The sequence below is a fragment of the Lissotriton helveticus genome, chromosome 5_1 (assembly GCF_964261635.1).
Source record: "Lissotriton helveticus chromosome 5_1, aLisHel1.1, whole genome shotgun sequence".
Lineage (NCBI taxonomy): Eukaryota > Metazoa > Chordata > Amphibia > Caudata > Salamandridae > Lissotriton > Lissotriton helveticus.
The window spans coordinates 83,680,682-83,701,041 of NC_136065.1; the positions used below are offsets into that span (position 1 = coordinate 83,680,682).

At 47.0% G+C, this 20,360-nt stretch overlaps 1 protein-coding gene across 1 annotated transcript in view; it reads right to left on the minus strand.

The window, feature by feature from the left end:
• Positions 1–1,651: 1,651 nt before the first annotated feature.
• The window catches only part of LOC144752975 (E3 ubiquitin-protein ligase TRIM39-like), a 51,734-nt gene continuing 33,025 nt past the window's right edge, over positions 1,652–20,360 (minus strand). The window contains exons 5-6 of the mRNA XM_078640784.1: positions 13,816–13,865; positions 1,652–2,435 (exon numbers count right to left, since the gene is read on the minus strand). Coding sequence (XP_078496910.1) covers positions 1,927–2,435; positions 13,816–13,865 — 559 coding nt within the window. The 3' untranslated portion in view covers positions 1,652–1,926. The remainder of the gene's footprint in view (positions 2,436–13,815; positions 13,866–20,360) is intronic.

The window sequence follows — 20,360 nt, forward strand, 5'->3', positions numbered from 1 at the left end:
AAATTGTGAGTCGGGTGACCTGCGCGCTCTATCACCACAACCTCTGACGTTTTGTGTCAATATGAAATTGCATTTTGTAACATGTAGTTTGATGCTTTCTATTAAGAACCTTGTTGGCTTGACAGGCAGATTTGCTTCTCAGTGTCACACATGTAGCTGCTCTTCTCAAAGTTTCATGACAAAAATAGATTCTGCTTTTAATACAGGATGGCCTGTAAATACACAATAACATCTGGAAAAAATGTTGCAGACAAGTTAATTCTACCTAATTACGACCTGGAAATGTTTGTGGAGTCATGAAAGCCCTGCAGGAGGCTGTTGTGTTGTATTTGTGCTGCTGGAATATAAGATTATTGCACATTGTTCACAGGATCTGCATATCTTTGAACAATACACATTTCATAAATTACAACAGTGGCTTGTCCAGCAGGGCAGATGTTTCACAACAAACCAACTTATACATGATGGTCTGTAATTGTGATGGAATCTTTGCAGTTTAGGAACTGCAATGTTTAAAAAATAGGTCTGTATTGTGATGTATCTTCACTGGCCTCGTCATGCTCAAGTCACAAAAACACCGTCCACAGAAAGAAGTTTTAAACCCTGGCGAAGAAATATCAGCTTGATTCACAGGTGATGGATCACAAGAGCATTAATATTAAAGGTAAAAGGGAGAGACACATAGATACCCATTTATTAGGTTATTTGGATTCGTTGCGGCTTCCTAAACAAATATTTAACTTCACCGATCGTCCATTTTCTACCCTATCACATATGAAAGCACCTTCCAAATCGCGAGTTTAGAATACCAGAGGTACAAAAACCTATTGTGTTTGAATTAATGGATCTAAAATAATCTGGGCAGGGCCGGCTTTAGAGTTAGAGGCGCCAGGTGTGGCAATACTTTTTCACGCCCCTCCGCCCATGACCGCCATTTCCAAATATTCCCTCACTCCCACCTTCCAACAGGGGCACTCATCTCTGTACAGTCCCTCTCTCATACGCATGTCTTTTGTTTTATAGCGCTACTCATGCCAACTCTAGGGTGTCAGAGCACTTTACACCAAACACCCTTTAATAGAGGCAATGAATCTTATATGTGTAAATCAGTCTATAGGAAATGTTACACAAACCAATGAGGATTACCGTTCTGTGTTCTGCATGTACACGTTCTTTGCAGCCGACATATTAACCCTCTGCGCTACTTAATGATGAGTCGAAACTGTGACAAGACAAAACTTCGATCTCTCTCCAGCAGAAACATTAATCACCTGCATCATCTTGACATTTTTATTGTTGCCTGAAACCTGCTGGACACACAAGGAAGCAGCATTTGCTTTTAAAAGCCAAAGTTATTTCTGAACACAGCGCCTCTCCCAGGTTAGCACAGGTGCGGCTGCACCGGTCGCACTGTCCTAAAGCCGCCCTGAATCTGGGTTACGTACAGGGTTCATGTGACAACTGTCTTGCCTCTGAGGTCACTAATATTAGCCCTGTAGCAAGTGCAGGACTGGTTTCTAAGGTCATATTTAAAAACAATCACTTTCAATAGGTACTTCGCAGCGCAGCGCTATAATGTGCATATTAATGCCAAAGTTCCACGTGTGAAAGAAATACACATCTTTGAATTTTAAAGAGTCTTTATCATATGTTACATGATGTCTGGTGCATGATTCACACAGCAAACAAGGAAAAGAGATTTGTAGTATTCAGTTTCATGAGAGGCTTCTGGTTGTCATGGCAACATGTGGGAGGGTCATTGTGAAGAAGATTCTTTGGAATGTTGGTGTTTGAAGATTCTTTGGAATGTTGGTGTTTAAACTGTGGATGAAACCTTCTTTTCCAGTCACTGCCCCCTCCCCCCCATTGTTATCACTGCAGGGGTGGTGCGATGGAAGGATGAGGGGCTGAAGCTCCCTGCAGCTCTCACACCAGCCTCAGCTCCGCTCCATAGACAAAGAAGTACGGGAAGAGCCTCTGTGTGAAGGGGGCCTGCGGGAAGGAGTAGAGAAGCTCCATGGAGACAGCATTGTACAGGGACAGCCGCCCCCCCTCGTAGTCCAGATACACCCCCAGCTTCAGGGGCTTCTCACGCGGGGTCAGAGGGGTCTGAGGGGAGGTGAGAGCCTTGTACTGACCCCCCCGCACCTGCAGAGCCCAGACTCCCCCCTCAGGTGACTCTGTGAAGCCTCCCTTCCTGTTCACAGACTCTGCTGCGACCCCCACATCACACCCCACCCCCTCCTGCAGCAGCTGCACCTCCCAGTAATGTCTGCCGGAGGTGAACCCCTCGCTCCCCAGCACACAGGTCCAGTGGGTGAATCTCTTGCGGGTGTCCGGCAGGTGCTGTGCTGTCTGTGTGCGTCTCACACGTCTCCCCCCCTCAGACAGGAGGAGCTGAGGATGAGCCGTGTCAGGATCCAGAGTCACCATCACTGCAGAGAAGAGAATCAGAATTAGAGATTTAATGACACAAATAAAGGGTTTAATTACTACTTCTGTTTTACATATGATTAATTTACACCACATCTGAAAGGAGCACGCGGCGCTAGAGAGCGCAGCACTAGACTGATCACTACACTAAAGCGCGCGGCACTAGACTGCTCATTACACTAAAGCGTACAGCACTAGACTGCTCACTACACTGAAAAGCGCAGCACTAGACTGCTCACTACACTAAAGCGCGCGGCACTAGACTGCTCACTACACTAAAAAGCGCAGCACTAGACTGCTCACTACACTAAAGCATGCGGCACTAGACCGCTCACTACACTAAAGCGTGCAGCACTAGACTGATCACTGCACTAAAGCGTGACGCACTAGACTGATCACTGCACTAAAGCGTGACGCACTAGACCGCTCATTACACTAAAGCACACATTCATCTAGAGCACACACTACACCGAACATCACGCTGCACTACATAGGGCATTCTACTACACACTACACTGCACCTCGCAGCTCATACTACACCACACTACCACAAAGTAAAAGATACATGAAGAGTACTGTACTAGTCAGTACTCTATATTACATGGTACTAGAAGGAATACTGTACTAGTTAGTAAAGTGTATTAGACAGCACAGTGACAGAGGTATTCCAAGATATACAATACTAGTCAGTACACTGCAGTAGATAGCCAAGAATGAAATAAACACTCCAAGGTATACAGTACTACCCATTCAATGGTAGTATATCATATATGGTACAGAGTAGGAGAGCTACTAGAAGGTATACAGTACTAGTCGGTACATTACATTCGAGGGTACATAGTGAAAGAGCTACTCCAAGGTATACTGTAATAGTCAGGACTCTAAATTAGATGGTGTAGAGTGACAGAGCTTCTAGAATGTGTACGGTACTAGTCAGTTCACTGCATTCAATGGTACAGAGTGACAGAGCTACTAGAAGGTATACTGTACTAGCCAGTACACTGCATTGGATGGTACAAAGTGACAAAGCTACTCCAAGGCATACAGTACTAGTCAGTATACAACATTAGATGGAAACAAAGCTGAAGGTATACAGTACTAGTCAGCAGCGGCAGTTTCTCAATGGGGGCATTAGGGTGTTGCCCCCCTGTATGTGCTGCCAGATTTAAAAAGTTATGCTATCAACAATTATAAATGTTTATATTCCTGCCCGTGTCACGCTGTTCTTATTTCAGCCATGGCCGAGTGCAGTGCCCATTGCAGACGGATGCCTAGTCTTCCAATCATGTGAGGGGGGGGCATCTTATAAACAGCACAGAGAGACTCAGACTGGCTGGGCCTGAAGTGTAAGTGCGCATGTCGGGCTGCAGAGGTGTTTTCCTACGACCAACCCGACATGTGCACGGGAGTCCTCTCCACCAGCAGAACGTTAGTGAGTCAGGGATCACAGCCGCAGCCTCCTCCGGTCTGCAAAGGAGCGCTGACTTTGGCTGCTCCAGCCAATCCTGGAACTGCTCTTATGCTGTTTGCTGATACACAGCAGAGGAGCAGTGACTGGATTGGCTCAAGAGAGGCGGGGAGTAGTCCTGGTCTTGGAGGCAGCAGGTTTTGGCTTTACAGAGGAACATGGCCAATCACAGTATGGTTTTATTATAAAGCCATTCAGTGATTGGTCATTTTCTATCCCTTGCTGCCTTTCTTTCAGTTGGTATGGTTCCCGCCTCATAGTGCCGAGGGACGGAGTGGAAAAAACGAGGGTTAAGCGTTGCGTTATTGAGAGTAACTTAGAGTTCGCCATGTCATCAGGTCCTGGTCCCGAGTAGGTGACCCATGAAGTGACATAGTAAGGCCGCCCTGTTACGTTTTTAAGGTGAACATTATCTGTGCTCAGTGTGCTGGAGTTACAGTTATGTAGAACTGAACACGGAGTCCCGGCGTCAGCTCAATGTCCTGTGATTCTGGGCCAATCACTTAATCTCCCCATGCCTATATAAATTAACGTGACCATGTGTAATTGTAACTGGTGTTCATGTAAAGCGATGCGATGCCAATGAGATCGATTTACAATTTCAAGTTAACATGTCTGGCAGTGGCAGTGCACTTACAAATCCCTTTATATGTATTTAACTGAGCTTCTGTAGCAGCTTGTTCGCAACCTCCCATCCGCAACGTTTACACCCACCAATTCCAAATGGCACCAGCCGCTATTGCTAGTCAGTACAGTGCATTAGATGGCACAGATTGACAGTGCTACTCCAAGGGATACAGGATTACTTAGTACACTGCGTTATATGACACACAGTAATAGAGCTACTCCAAAGGTATACAGTAGTAGTCAGTACACTGTATTGGACGGTACAGAGTAGGAGAGCTACTAGAAGGTATACTGTACTAGTCCAAGCACTGCATTAGATGGTACTGAGTGACAGAGCAACTGGAAGGTATACTTTATTAGTCAGTACGCTGCATTAGATGGTATTGAGTGACAGAGCTACTCCAAGGCGTACTGTACTAATCAGTACTATATAATATATGGTACAGAGTAGAAGAGCTACTCGAAGGTAAACTGTACTAGTCAGTACACGGCATAAAAATGTTACAGAGTGCCAAGCTATTAGAAATTAAACTGTTGTAGTCAGTACATTAAATTAGATGGTACAGAGTGACAGAGCTACGCCAAAGTAAACGGTTCTAGTCAGTACACTGCATTGGATGATACAGTGTAAGAGAACTACTAGAAGGTGTACTGTAATAGTCAGTACACTGCATAAAAATGTTACACAGTGACAGAGCTATTAGAAGGTAAACTGTTGTAGTCAGTACATTAAATTAGATGGCACAGAGTGACAGAGCTACTCCAAGGTATGGTGCAGAGTAGTAGAGCTTCTAGAAGGTATACAATACTAGTCAGTGCATTGTATTAGATGGTAATGAGTGACAGAGCTACCCGGAGTGTTACTGGCGATTCGATCACAAGGGAAACGGAAGTGACGCAAGTGATGAGGGGACGCACCGCAATCCCAGGAGCGGAGCAGAGAGGCTCAGCTCCTGTGAGCCTCCGGCCCTTGCTCCAGTCTGGGTGCATTGCTGGAGCTCAGAGCTTGGAGCTTGTACCAGCCTGCACTGGTATCCCCACGGCTCCCCTCTGAAGAGGAAGTTGTCTGTGCGGTCCCAGCGGGGCCTTGGCAGTGAGGTTTCAGCAGCAAGGCTCCAGCAGCAAGATACTGGCGTGGGTGGCAGTGGCGGTAGTGTGGCCCTGCGTGGGACATTTACCACGCTCAGGCTCGCTCTGTTCAGCATCGGCCTCTTTGCGGCTGGGATATTCAGTCTAAGTCAAGGAGTGCGGCTGGTGAACCGGCGAGGACACAGGGGCAATGAGAAGGGAGTGACACTAGAGGCAGCTAGACCTGGGGATTACACTCGGGAACCCAGGAGGCAGGTCGTTGCAGGCAGTGGCGTAGCACAGGCCTCCGAAGCCCCCGCAGTGCAGGGGGGACCTTGGGCGGCAGCAGTCCCTCAGCACAGTACTCAGGCCTGAGAGTTCTGGATTAAACGCGGAACGGGGCCCCTCCATGTGCCTTGCATGGGGGCCCCCCTCAACTTTCTTTACGCCACTGGTTGCAGGTATGGCCAGTGCTGCGGTAATCACCGAGAGGCGCGGATGCGGCTGGCACATGGTCGGTGCCGCATGCTCCTTCAGAGGTCTGCATCTCTGAAGGAACACCTCTGACCGTCCAACACGCCAGAGATCCAGTCAAACAAAACCCTCCCACTAATAGCCTTGCTAGGGCACAGATTGTGTCTGACTTTGCGCATTCAAGTAACCATCTTGTGATTACGTGGGGTGCGCAGTGTAATCTTTAAGTCCCTAACAGCTCAGAAAGTGGAAAACCCGCGAAGGTACTCACCACACGACGGCTATTATATATACTTTAGATACTCAGTACAGCGTGGTTGATAGTCCCACTATGCTCTCAGGAAGAACAGGAGGGGCGCCAACAACTGCTCGGCATAGACAAAAGTGTTCCAATCAATTGACTTCAAACAAAAAATGAAACCCACGCAAGCAGAGGCTACAACAGAACAAGAGGGGGATTTCCTTCAATTATACCAGAGCTTCCAACTACCAGCCAAAAAGTACAGGGGGAAATGGAGACAAAATTAGTTTTTTTAAAGAATCTAGTGGCTGCTTTACTTGCACATCACAAAGAGGCAAGTGGATTACAAAGCTCGCTACATCCGTTTTCACCTAGTTCTTCCTAAATAACGCCCAAAACTCACAAGATAGCTCTAAAGTCTACCTCCGCAGAAATTAAAACTATAAAACCTGCCTTCCCGTGGGAGGACTGGGCAAAAAGGAGCTTCCGAGCTGTGTAGAGAAGCCAAACTCAGGTGTTGAGCTCATTGAAGTCAGAATGACTTAGGGATTTTGCAGTCTGAGCTGGATACAGTTCCTGAGGGACTGGTTCTTAATTCCAATGGCCACTGGCAGCTAAATGTGTAATAGAGCCAAACACTGTCCTGACAAAGGGCAAGGTTAGGCAAGTGATTGTTGAGGTGCACCAACCATATAATTCCAACGATAACAGCTTTAAGCCTCAACTTTCAGGCTTGGACAGCAAGGATCCTGTTAAGGGAACAAAACAGTAAATTACCAATGGTATTTCTCTTATAGGGCTGTTGAATTCCATTCAAGTTCGGGAGGAATACTCAATTGGATGAGACCTTTCCACTCACAGGTGGAGCCACAGACAAAGCCTGTGTTGATACAGGGAGAAGGAATACCTCTGCCTGCCCCCCCCCCTTATCACTGTCTCCAGACATCTCTCTACAAGCTGAAGTGCTGGACCGCCACTCCCCTTGTCAGGGAGGAAACAACAACAATACATGGGATATTTTGCTTAGTTACTTTCAAACTGTCGTCAAAGCCTTAACATACCAGTCTAGTAAGTCAGACATCTAGATGGACTTATTGAATACATGGCTCTCTACATTACAGCAATCGGTTACATAATTGGGGCATTACATTCACTGGCCCAGAGGGCACAAGCTAACACACTTAGATAAACTGCCATCTGTTCTTGGCATGTAGAGCTGCAGAATTGTACACGCCCTCCCGCCTCCCCGGGGCTTGTATCCATTCCAGTTTCATCTTACTTAGATACACACGCATGGACATCCTTTTTTCTTTACTTCTACTAACTCCATCATTTCCCATCATGGCGAAAAACAATCTAAGGATGGAGCCGATGCCCATGCGGAGTATTGTCCAAGGGAGGAGTCACCTATCTCGTGACTACAAAGACTTCTTCCAAGAAGACAACAACCTGCAATCATCCGAGCCCAACACCAGGTAGCGATCTAATGCTAAGTGTACAATCTGCAGCTCATATGCCTCAAACACTTTATTCGGCTACCAAAAGCCAGAAAAGCACACAATTAAAACATATAAAGACTTTGGAAGGACTATCAATACGTTAAAAAAGAAAGAAATGGTATACATGTCCATTACAAGGACCCCATCATACACATATTACATATACAGCAATTAATTACTTTGGTTAAATTGAAGTAAAACACATTGTAAAAAATCATTCAAATATCAATGCATTTAAAAACGCAACAAATAAAATACCATAGCAATAAATGCTTAAGAAATATCCCCATGATTAGGTATTTATTATATAATGTCATAAACTTATTTAAAAAGGTTGTTCTGCAATTACTGCAGGGACATCTTCTTCCTAGATCTCATTGCCCCTAGCTGAAAACTTGCAACCCCAAAGCCCACCACAGGGGAGGGCCGCATTTGTAAAAATAACAGCGCAGGCCTTACTTGAACAAAGTTTGCCTCTCTCAATAGCGGCAATATAGATTTCTTACGAAGTGGGGTATAAAATTGACAGAAAAAGATAAAATGCAAAGTGTCCTATTCTGAAAATTATCACAGGGGCACGGCTTTAAGGTACCTGGCCGTGAAAACCCCTTGGGGAGGCTAAAGACCAGGACACGTGATTTAGCCAGAATCTAGTTAAAACAAAACGATGTTGTACATTTGTTACTAGTGACAAATAGGGCTGTGGCTGTGGGGTTGAACTGAGGCTGACATACCTTCTCACCATGGGCTTGGCAAGCTCGAGGCCCTCCATAGTCATCTGCTGCCTAACCAAGAACTTCATTTTAATGTCCTTGATCGCGGTCGGTCCTAAAGATTTTGGTTTACTATACATATCTGAACAGCCCAGCAGCGTCAATTGCGCGTACATTTGTTTTGGACCCCCTGGATATCCCTCACATCCTTATGACCCCATACGTCACACCCATATGTCCCCTTAGAGATACATTTCTCTTTATAAACCTTGAGTAGGGCAGGTATTGGTTTCGACTCCAGTCTTTTGGTAAAATCCCAAACAGCCAGACTGCTCTGTCCAAAGTGTTCTTTTTTTAATTGCCTTAGCGCAGCCCAGGACCCATTATCGTCAAATAACATTCCCAAATACAGAAAAGTGGACACTTTCGACAATTCCACCCCTTACAAAAAATTGCTGCCTTCTAACTGTCCATTGTCATTCAGTGCGATTTGGTAAAGTTGGTCGCTAAATCAAGTGACTCCTCAAAATCAATAAAAGTATTTAAAAGATTTTGGAGACCTATGCGGTCCTTGCGAACAACACTGCATCATCTGCGTACAGTAATGCTGGGACCAATTTGGACCCAGCTCTTGGGATGTCTTCAGCACTGCCTGTGAGGTAGTCTCTTAGTTTATTTATGTAAAGTGTGAACAATAGAGGTGCCATAATGCACCCCCGTCGTACCCCTCGCTTAACCTCCAAGCAATCTGTTAAACTACCGTCATCTTTAAATCTTACCGCTGCCGTTGTGTTATTATGGGCATAGTGTAAAAAGGATACCTGACTCGGTTCCATGCCCAATTCCCCCAGAATCTGCCACAGTTCTGATCGATTTACTCGATCAAAGGCCGACGTTAGATCCATGAATCCCACGTGCAGTGGCCCCTCTTTGCTATGGTATACTTCCCAATCACCGGGCTCAAGTTTATACATTGATCCAATGTGCCTCTCCCTTGCCTGAACCCATACTGCAGATCGCTAATGACATTAAAATGTTCTAGCCATAGTGATAGCTGTTTCAAAGTCACCTTTCCCGTAACTTTGGCAGCGGAATCCAAAAGTGAGACAGGTCTGCAACAGGCAGGGTCGTCCCTAGCGCCCTTTCTAAAAATTAGAATGATAATAGCTTTTGCCCATGATGGGGGAAAGCCACAGGTACCAGCAGCATTAAAAACCCGAGCCAATATAGCAGCCCATACCAGAGTGTCTGTCTTATACAGGTCAGCTGGTACCTCATCCGGGCCAGGGGCCATTCCCCCAGCTGTGCCAAGAACAGCTGCCTGGACTCAATAACATTAAAATGAAGTGGTTCTAACGGCGGGATAGGCTCCCCCTCTGGTTCCAGCCTCTCCAACTCACCATCACTATACATTCCCCCCAAAAAACCTCTATCCACCGGTCAGGGGCTACTATGCTGTCTGTATTAGTGTTTCCAGTCTCCGAATAAAACGGGCTGTTCACCACCGCCCAGAACATCTTACTATCCGAGTAGGTGCTTGCTTGACCAAGATCCCCCCATGCCCTTTCCCTGATAGCTTTCTTCCTCTCTTGAGTGGCCGTCTTATAGTCTGCTCTGCATGCCCTGATATTACTCATATTTATGGGTTTTTGTTTAAGGGCCAGTACTAAGTTATTATGGGTGGTATAACAGGTACCATCAAACCATCTCATCGCTTTGGATCCGTTACCCTGCATGGGATAGTTAAGTTAGTGGCTATCTGATTGGTCGGTATTTCAAAGGCGTCTAATACCGCTTCACCCGACCCAGTGCTGTCCATACATACTGAAACCTCATCTGTGCACTTCACGTACAACTTATATAAAAACTGTCCAGGCACCACTTTCATCCATTTCAGTCTACGTGACTGGTCCTTAGTGCTAATGTCATGGGTAGAGATACCCCTACTCTCTACCTTATAAAAGGCAGATGAGTATAACAAGTCAAGTGTAAGGGGATTATGATCACTATAAGTGCTCTAGGTAACGTTCATACTACAGACCCCAGGAGATAAAGATGCAGAAATAATTACAAAATCAATAATACTGGAGCATCCCCTACTTGGAAAAGCGGAATAGGAGTATTCACCCCGTTTGCTCTAAACAATACAAATCATTTGCAGCAAGAAGCCCCTCTAAGAGTATGCCTGACTCTGAATGTTCAAAATGGGTAAAAAATAGACCGTCCGCAGGGGCCTTATTTAAAATACAGTTCAACTTGCACAAATGTGTATTAAAATCGCCCAGAATTAAGATCTCAGAATAAGTATGTTTCCATTTTTTATATGCATCAACAAAACTTCCCAAGGCAACTAAATGTTAATTTGCAAAAAGTCTAGAAAAAAATTCTAGAAGTTTATTACTAATAGCGGGTGGTGATCCTTAAAAATCAGCACTACTGCCAAAATATGGGGAGAATGACACAAAGTGGCTCACTCTGTAGCCCAAGTCGAGAGAAACCAATAGGAGAAGACCTCCCCTTGCGCGCCCTGACGTGGAGGGGACTTCATGCTTAACGTAAGAGGTTAAACCATTCAAGTGAAAGCCTTCACCTGTATCCCATGTCTCTTGTAGTGCAATTATTTGGCAGCCTTGGAATGTCCTACACCAAAGAGTGTCATCCCCCCTTGGTCCCAACACCTTGTACATTCCACGCGAGTACCCTCAAGCTGGCGGGATCTATCATAGGGGATGTTACACTAGGGGCGGAAACAAAATCAGGCTTCGTGAGTGGCATTATATTGCCCACTCCTATGGGGGCAGCCTAGCAGGATCTGGGCTCACAAGTAAGGGGATAATATTGACACGCATATCGTGATCTTAGCCCCTGCGGTTCAGTGTAGGTGCATGCGCCAGGTCAGTGTAGGTGCATGCGCCAGGTCAGTGTAGGTGCATGCGCCAGGTCAGTGTAGGTGCATGCGCCAGGTCAGTGTAGGTGCATGCGCTAGGTCAGTGTAGGTGCATGCGCCAGGTCAGTGTAGGTGCATACACTAGGTCAGTGTAGATGCATGCGCCAGGTCAGTGTAGGTGCATGCGCCAGGTCAGTGTAGGTGCATGCGCTAGGTCAGTGTAGGTGCATGCGCCAGGTCAGTGTAGGTGCATGCGCCAGGTCAGTGTAGGTGCATGCGCTAGGTCAGTGTAGGTGCATGTGCTAGGGCAGTGTAGATGCATGCGCAAGGTCAGTGTAGGTGCATACACTAGGTCAGTGTAGGTGCAACCACTAGGCCAATGTGGATGCATGCGCCAGGTCAGTGTAGGTGCATACACTAGGTCAGTGTAGATGCATGCGCAAGGTCAGTGTAGGTGCATACACTAGGTCAGTGTAGATGCATGCGCCAGGTCAGTGTAGGTGCATACACTAGGTCAGTGTAGATGCATGCGCAAGGTCAGTGTAGGTGCATACACTAGGTCAGTGTAGATGCATGCGCCAGGTCAGTGTAGGTGCATACACTAGGTCAGTGTAGATGCATGCGCAAGGTCAGTGTAGATGCATGCGCCAGGTCAGTGTAGGTGCATACACTAGGTCAGTGTATGTGCATGCGCAAGGTCAGTGTAGATGCATGCGCCAGGTCAGTGTAGGTGCATACACTAGGTCAGTGTAGATGCATGCGCCAGGTCAGTGTAGGTGCATACACTAGGTCAGTGTATGTGCATGCGCAAGGTCAGTGTTGGTGCATGCGCCAGGTCAGTGTAGGTGCATACACTAGGTCAGTGTAGATGCATGCGCAAGGTCAGTGTAGATGCATGCGCCAGGTCAGTGTAGGTGCATACACTAGGTCAGTGTAGGTGCATGTGCTAGGTCAGTGTAGGTGCATGCGCTAGGTCAGTGTAGGTGCATGCGCTAGGTCGGTGTAGGTGCATGCCCTAGGTCAGTGTAGGTGCATGCGCTAGGTCAGTGTAGGTGCATGCGCTAGGTCGGTGTAGGTGCATGCGCTGGGTCAGTGTAGATGCATGCGCCAGGTCAGTGTAGGTGCATGTGCTAGGTCAGTGTAGGTGCATACACTAGGTCAGTGTAGATGCATGCGCAAGGTCAGTGTAGGTGCATACACTAGGGCAGTTTTAGTGCATGCGCTGGGGCAGTGTAGATGCATGCGCCAGGTCAGTGTAGGCGCATGAGCTAGGGCAGTGTAGATGCATGCGCAAGGTCAGTGTAGATGCATGCGCCAGGTCAGTGTAGGTGCATGTGCTAGGTCAGTGTAGGTGCATACACTAGGTCAGTGTAGATGCATGCGCCAGGTCAGTGTAGGTGCATGCGCCAGGTCAGTGTAGGTGCATGTGCTAGGTCAGTGTAGGTGCATACACTAGGTCAGTGTAGATGCATGCGCAAGGTCAGTGTAGGTGCATACACTAGGGCAGTTTTAGTGCATGCGCTGGGGCAGTGTAGATGCATGCGCCAGGTCAGTGTAGGCGCATGAGCTAGGGCAGTGTAGATGCATGCGCAAGGTCAGTGTAGATGCATGCGCCAGGTCAGTGTAGGTGCATGCGCTGGGTCAGTGTAGGTGCATACACTAGGGCAGTTTTAGTGCATGCGCTGGGGCAGTGTAGATGCATGCGCCAGGTCAGTGTAGGCGCATGAGCTAGGGCAGTGTAGGTGCATGTGCTGGATCACTGTAGGTGCATGCCCTAGCTCAGAGTAGGTGCATGCTCTGGGCCTGTGTAGGTCCAACCACTAGGTCACTGTAGGTGCATGCGCTGGGTCACTGTTGGAGCTAGAACTCTGGAACACAGAATGTGTTATACAGTAAATACCAAATTCTGAGGTTCAATTCCATCCCATTATATACTATGATCCCGCACCATAGAACATCACGCCATCCCATTCCATCATAACGTTACATACCATACCGCCATAACATACCATTCCATAAAATTCGATACCATACTATCCAATCGCATCTAATCCCTTCCTACCCCATAACATACCACCTGAACATTCCATGCCATACCATTCCATAGCACACCACACCAATCCATGCCATCCCATTGAATTCAAATTACCAATTAGTACCATCCCATCTCGTCACATCCCATTCCGAACCACACCATCCCATGATACCATATTACACCACGATCCCAACCCATAGCACACCCCACCCGCCCATCCAATCATAACGTTCAAAACCATACAATACCATCACATACACACTATCCCATCCCTTCCTATCCCATTCCGTAGGAATAGAACATTCCATATCATACCACATGCTTTTTATGAACAGTAACATACAGCGCTAATCATCACAATAATTTTTACCTTTATAAATCTTCACCATCTCTGGGCTCTGAATCTTCACATTTGTACACCTGTAATAACACACACATCATTGTATTAAAGAGCAATGACAGAGGATGAACATCACATAAGACCTGTATTTGAAATAATATTTAGTATTAAGAGAAGCGCCTGCGGACTAGAGCTCAGTGTGAGTTACTGTTCATACACAACAGTCAAAGCTCTAACGATATCCAAAAGCACCTTTAATACATTATGACAAGATGTGGGTGTTCTAAGGCAGATAGCTCAGTGAGAGAAGCGTGCTTCGTGTGATGCTATGGAGTGCCACACGCGAGTCTTCTAGGAGCTGTGGTTAGCTCAGTGAGAGGGGGGACTCACAGGTTACATCTGCTTCTGGTGGAGTCTTGAGTATATACTTAATAAATACTTCTTTAACTGGAGTCCACGTGCATTCCTGCCAGCACCCACAACACAACACTGCCACAACCAATGCCTGCCAGTGTAAACCTTGTTACTATCCTCTACAATCAAGATGTTGGGTTGTCTTAGTGGGATATATAAGGAAGATTTGAACCCAGACCCCTTAGTAATGAAAGGTTGGTTCCAAAACAAAAACTCCCACGTCTTACAGAACAGCAGGTTTTATGTCTTAGGGGAAGGATCACAGAGGGAGAGATAAGGGAACAGGTCTGGAGGCTCAGTAATGGGAAAGCAGCAGGCCCAGACGGGATCCCATCTGAATTCTGTATAAAATTGATAACCTCGTTGGTCCCCTTCTGAGTATTTTATTTAATGAGATCTCTGGAGGGCTGTTAAATTGCACCCACCTGGTATGAGGCAAGTGTAGTTATGATCCTAAAGATGCTAGGTTAGCAGATTCCTAAACACCTATATCGTTGTCGAACTGTGATTACAAAATGATCATAGGAATCTTGGCTAAGAGGTTGTCAGATATCCTTCAAACCATTTCGATCAAAAGGGGTCTGTGCCTGACAGACAGCTGTATGAATAATGCATCGAATTATCGCTGCAAATGATACGGCCGAGGAATTTAATCTCCTGTTTACAATCGTAAGACTTGATGCTGCTAAAGCATTTGATAGGGTTATTTGGGTCTATCTTTGGGAGGTATTGCAGAATTTTGGTGTCAGCAGTAAAGTTACTGGAGTTGTACAAAATGTTATATAAGGTGCCGGCAGCCAATTTACAGCTTCTTTTCAGGTATCCACGGGAACTAGGCAGGGGTGTACTTTGTTGCCAATTCTGTTCTGTGTATATATTGAGCCCTTTTCCCAGATGATCAGTGGGATAAGACCAGTCTTCCCTTTGAAGCTGCAGGGTTACCAACCAAAATAGCACTGTATGCTGATAGCATAGTTCTGTATACATCGAACCCAGAGGTCTCTGTTCCACAGCTTGAGATGAATGCCGGAGATTTTGGGAGTCTTTCAGGGTATGTAATCTATAAGGGGAAGACCGAGATTATGACATAGGCTAAAGAGAAGGTAGGGCTTCAAACTAGAACCCAGATTAGGTATCTAGGAATCAAGGTAACTCAGAGTTTGGAGGAAATACCAGACGTAAACCTAACTAAGATATGCCATTGTTAATATTGAAAAAATCAATGATGATGTGAGAAACAATGCATGCATTTATGCCAACAAAACTGCGTCCTTTTTAACGAATTTGCCCGTTGTGAACTCCACATCATCCCGACTCGCAAATACATAGTCAGGCAAGAACTGAGACCTAGGCCTGAGGTTATTGATTCACAGGTCACAGGTGGGGTGGCACGTAGCCGGCAGACAAATGCATTGACAGGAAACTGTAGATCAATCCCACAGATAGGCGCAGCGACACTACAAGGTTCAAGGGAGATTGGCCCCAGTAAAACACGAATGGCTGGAGATTGGCCCCAATAAAACACGCATGGCTGGAGGCGGTATGCTTGCTCCTAAAACACCATAAATTCAGATGCCACATTAGTTAGGAACATATAGCCAATCAGAACACAGCAATCAGGTGCTCCTCATGCCAGACATCTGGACACGTCACCCACTGACCTCATTGCGTCCATGCAAGGTCGAGGCCCACCTGTACTATCCATTCAAACTAATTTATGACTCTAGAGGCAGCAACTTATATTCCTCACCATTCCTATTTTGCAGAACGCCTCTTGTCTTTTGTTTTTTAAAGATCTCTCATGTTCAAACAACACCATGATATAGATGCTTTCCTTCAAAGGTGGGGAAATCTGCCCCTCGGTGTCTATGGAAGGGTGAACATCATTAAGATGCTGGTTATTCCTAAGGTGATCGTCTTGTTTAACACTAAATCACTTCCTTTCCCCAAAAAGCTTTTGCTGAAATCGCAAAGGAGGGTCGGAAGCTTTATATGGGCATTCAGGGGAGCCAAGATCTCATGAAACAAGATCTGGAGGACACTGAAGCAAGGAGGGCTGGCTCTGCTGGATTTTCAAGCCTATTGTTATGCTTTCCAGTTCAAGAATTCCCGGCTCTTGGCTGGAGAGCTAGAGAATTCTTACATGGGTCAATTTTATAGAGCTATGTTGAAGCATTTAGGCCTGAATATGATTTTTGTTAAAGCAACTCATCTTCAGGCAAACGTGGAAGAGGAGCTATGAAGGCTGGAAGAGGCTGACATCATCGAGCGAGATTATGGGCCACTCCTTGGGTTTTCTCAACTGTTGTCACCCAGAAGCCCAAACAGCCAGGAGACCTATGGCTGTGTGTGGCCATGCACCTCTTAAATCAGGCATGCCAAAGACAACGACATATCACGCCTACAAAGGATGGACTAATAAATGAGATCAAAGGAGCTAGCTTGTTCTTCTAAACAGATCTTAAATCAGGGTATCGCCTGATGATGCTCGACCCCACTTTTTGATATATCACAACCTTCTCCACACACCTGGGTCTGAGACTATACAAAGGATTAAACTTCAAAATCTCCAGTGTCGCTGATGTTTTTGAGAACACCATCCAAGAAGTTCTAGATGGATTGACTGGAATAATTAACATCTGTGATGACATCTTGGTGCAGGCACACAATGTCAGTCATTATTGTGTCCAAAAAGTCCTACAGTGCCTTCAAGCGGCCTTAGGCTAAACCCTGCAAGTGTGACTTTCTAAAGCAACACATCAGTTTCTTCAAATAGAAATTTTCAGCAGAAATGGTGGCTCCGAATCCCAACAAAGTCAAAGACAAGAAATCTGTACTCACACCAACTTTCATGACAGGAGTAAGACGTTTCCTAGGCATGATGACATACTGTGGTAGATTCGCAAAGAACATGGTAGCCTTTACGGATCTAACCCAGGCACTTACAAAGACTGATGTCAAGCAATGGTCATAGAGGGTAGATAGTGTTTCAACAGACCAAGTATGGGGCACCGCAGTATCTGCCGCTCCCTCACCCGCTTCTCCAGGCACCGGACACCTGCCTCACGACTCTCTCTGCTCCACTCAGGAGCCAAAGCCAGCGCCGCCATCAGCCTCAGGGAACTAAAGTTCCCAGCAGCCAGCGGGAGGCGGGCTGGCCCGTTTTGCACCTTCCATAGCAGATTTATTGCTTCTGCGGGTCCCGACTCCCAGAAACTGTGCGGGCGGTGCCCGGGCAAAGCACATGCAAAGAGTGGGCCCGTCCATGCCCTTCAGAAACTGGAGGAGGCTGGGCCAGCGCTCTTACGCCCACAGTTTCAGTTAAAGTGCTATGTGGCCTTGTCCCACCCTGACACCATGCCTGGCACTCTCCTCTCAGCCCAACCTGCCCCTGACTCCCAGTAGTTACCGCCCAGCTGAGCTCCTCTTGACCCTGGTAGCCTGGGCCAGCTGCACTTGACCTTGCAGTCAGGCTTCTTCCCCTTCCCTCTCTCCCTGCCCGCCCAGGCCTATGCTTTGCCCCCCCAGGCTCTGCTGGGACCTCCCTTCTGCTGCCTGCAGCCCTGCGGCTCCCTACACCTCGCCTCCTGCGTCGCTCCCCATTGTGCCTGCTATCTTCCCCTATGGGCACCATTGGCACCCTCCACCAGTAATCCAGTCCTCTGGCATGGAGACCACAGTGCACCCACGCAGCAGACGCGCACAGTGGGTATGCCATGCATGGACCTCGCTCTGCACTAGGTCTCCACCCACCACGGACTGCCTGTGCTTCACATCAAACGCACTTAGAGCCCTGGACTCCGGATGCCAGAACAACTGCTGCGCCCAGGCCTCACCCAGGGCCACCAATGGCCCTTTCTCCTGCCGGAACTGCCGATTTACCTGTACCAGAAGAGAAACAACTGACACCACGTTCATCAGCCACAACAAGTCACTCACACTTAACAGCAGGTCCGTGGCCAACCCCTTCAGAGAGATCAACTGCCTGCTGAACAACGCACAATCTCTTTGAAAAGACGCCACAGAAATTGGAAAACCATCACCACCCCAGACACCATCTTCACCACAGATGCCTGGCTGAACCCCGCATCAGCACCCAGTATTGCCACAGCCATACCAGAAGGATGCAAGATCACGCACCGAGACCGGACCAATAGAAACAGCAGCGGCACAGCCATAATTCACAAAGATACTCTCAAATGTGCAACCACCACAGACAACACCACCCCTTCATGGAGCACCTCAACTTCCAACTCCAAACAAACAGCAAACCCACGATCAGAGAAACCCTCGCCTACAGACCCCCGGGACTCTGCCCTCCCTTCTGCAACCCCATCTCCGACTACATCATTCCTATCCCCATTGAGGTGAAACTATCTTCCTAGGAGACCTCAACTTTCCCCTTGAAAACATTGAGAACACCAACACGGCTGATATCCCAGGAAGTATGGCCAACCTCAAACTCGAGCAATTAGTCACCGGTCCCACTCACATCGCAGGAGACACGCTTGACCCTATCTTTACACCCACACTGAAGAGCTCACCTGGACAGACCACCCCTGCGTCCACTTCATCTTCTCAGAGCCGCTCAAAACCCTCGCCTCCACTGCCAGCGAAACATGTTGCAGCTGGTCCAAAGCATCAGAACAACGCTGGATCAACACCCTCAACTTTCACCTACCTACCTCCACAAGGACACGGAACAAGCAGTGGACAACTTCACTAAATGGATCACAGTAAGCGCTAATGAAGTCGCCCTGAGAAATCCTACCAACCCCAAGAAACAAACACAACACCCCCAGGAGCTGCACTAGTACACATGCTATGGAGCTGCCCCCGAATAGGGGTGTACTGGAATACGATAACCAGGATATTACACACATGCACAGGTCGAGCACTACCTTTTGAATGGTCCATATACCTCCTGCATCAATTCAGGAGGACGCCTCCCACCAAAGTAGTGTCTAGGTTCCTAGACTTGGGGATAATAGTAGCTAAAAGGCTCCTAGAAAGGCGGTGGAAAGTGGTGGACCCACCACATGTACGTGCATCGCATCACTCATTGTTAGCATGGGCCAAGGCACAAAGCATCTCCAGCAAGCATGAAGAAACGTTAGGACTGTGTCGAGAACCCATAGCAGCATGTTGGGACAACCTCCTAAATGAGCAGCAACAGATAGAGGGTGGTGACCCTGAGGATTCGCCTGGTCGAGACGTGGGCGAATAGATGTAGCGAACGGGCGTACCAAGATATTCCATGGGTGTCCGCAGACCACTTAAGAATGTGAATAGGCATGGACACTACGCAAAGAAAACGTTGAGTAACACAGCAGCAAGGAAACATTACGCAAACATGCCCGAAGATGGAGAGATAAGTTACTACGGGCAGGTCATTGTTTTGGTTGTTCTTGTTTATTCTGGATTCATCTGTTCAAAAGCCCAATGTGTCAGAACTGGAAGGACTCTTGCAGGGCACAGAAATGGAATGGAGACACTCCACAGGAAATTAAGATGTGGGGGCAGTCTCTGCAGGTGAGGGAAGGTGGCTGAGAGGGATAGGGTCAGCCTCCCTCCCCTCCTCCCACAGGAACGGAGACGTGTGGAGTGACACCCTCGCCAATGGTGTGACCACGGTGCAATAGTTGTAAACAATTGTCTCTTTATCTTATTTCAGAAATGAAAAATGCCAATGATCTGATGCCCCCGAACCACACCCCATGTTTTCAATGAAATACGACAGGACGCTGAGCCGCTGATGTTTATTGTTTGAATCTGTATTGCTACCAAAAATGATACATAAAGACCGTAATAGAAAAGGATGATTGAAATGAGGCTTTGGAAGACACACAAGGAAGTCTCTGAGGAGTTGAAGAAGGATTTGGTGCCTGGAATGAGTGGTCAGTGACCTGAGCAGAGGTTTGAACATGACTTTAATTACATTTCAATGCTGTTTGGAAGCACTGAAGGGATGTTTTGAAGACTGGCATCGTAGTTAGGAAACTTAGAATTAGTTTTTCCACAACTCCTAATTGAAGAAACCGGAGTGGAAGTTTCCTGAATGTGCATTAGTTTTCTGTGTGTTCAGGGAACTCTTCGGAGGACTTCAGGTAGGTTTCATAGATACAAATATGTTTTGTGAGGACAGCAGCTCATTTCTGTAG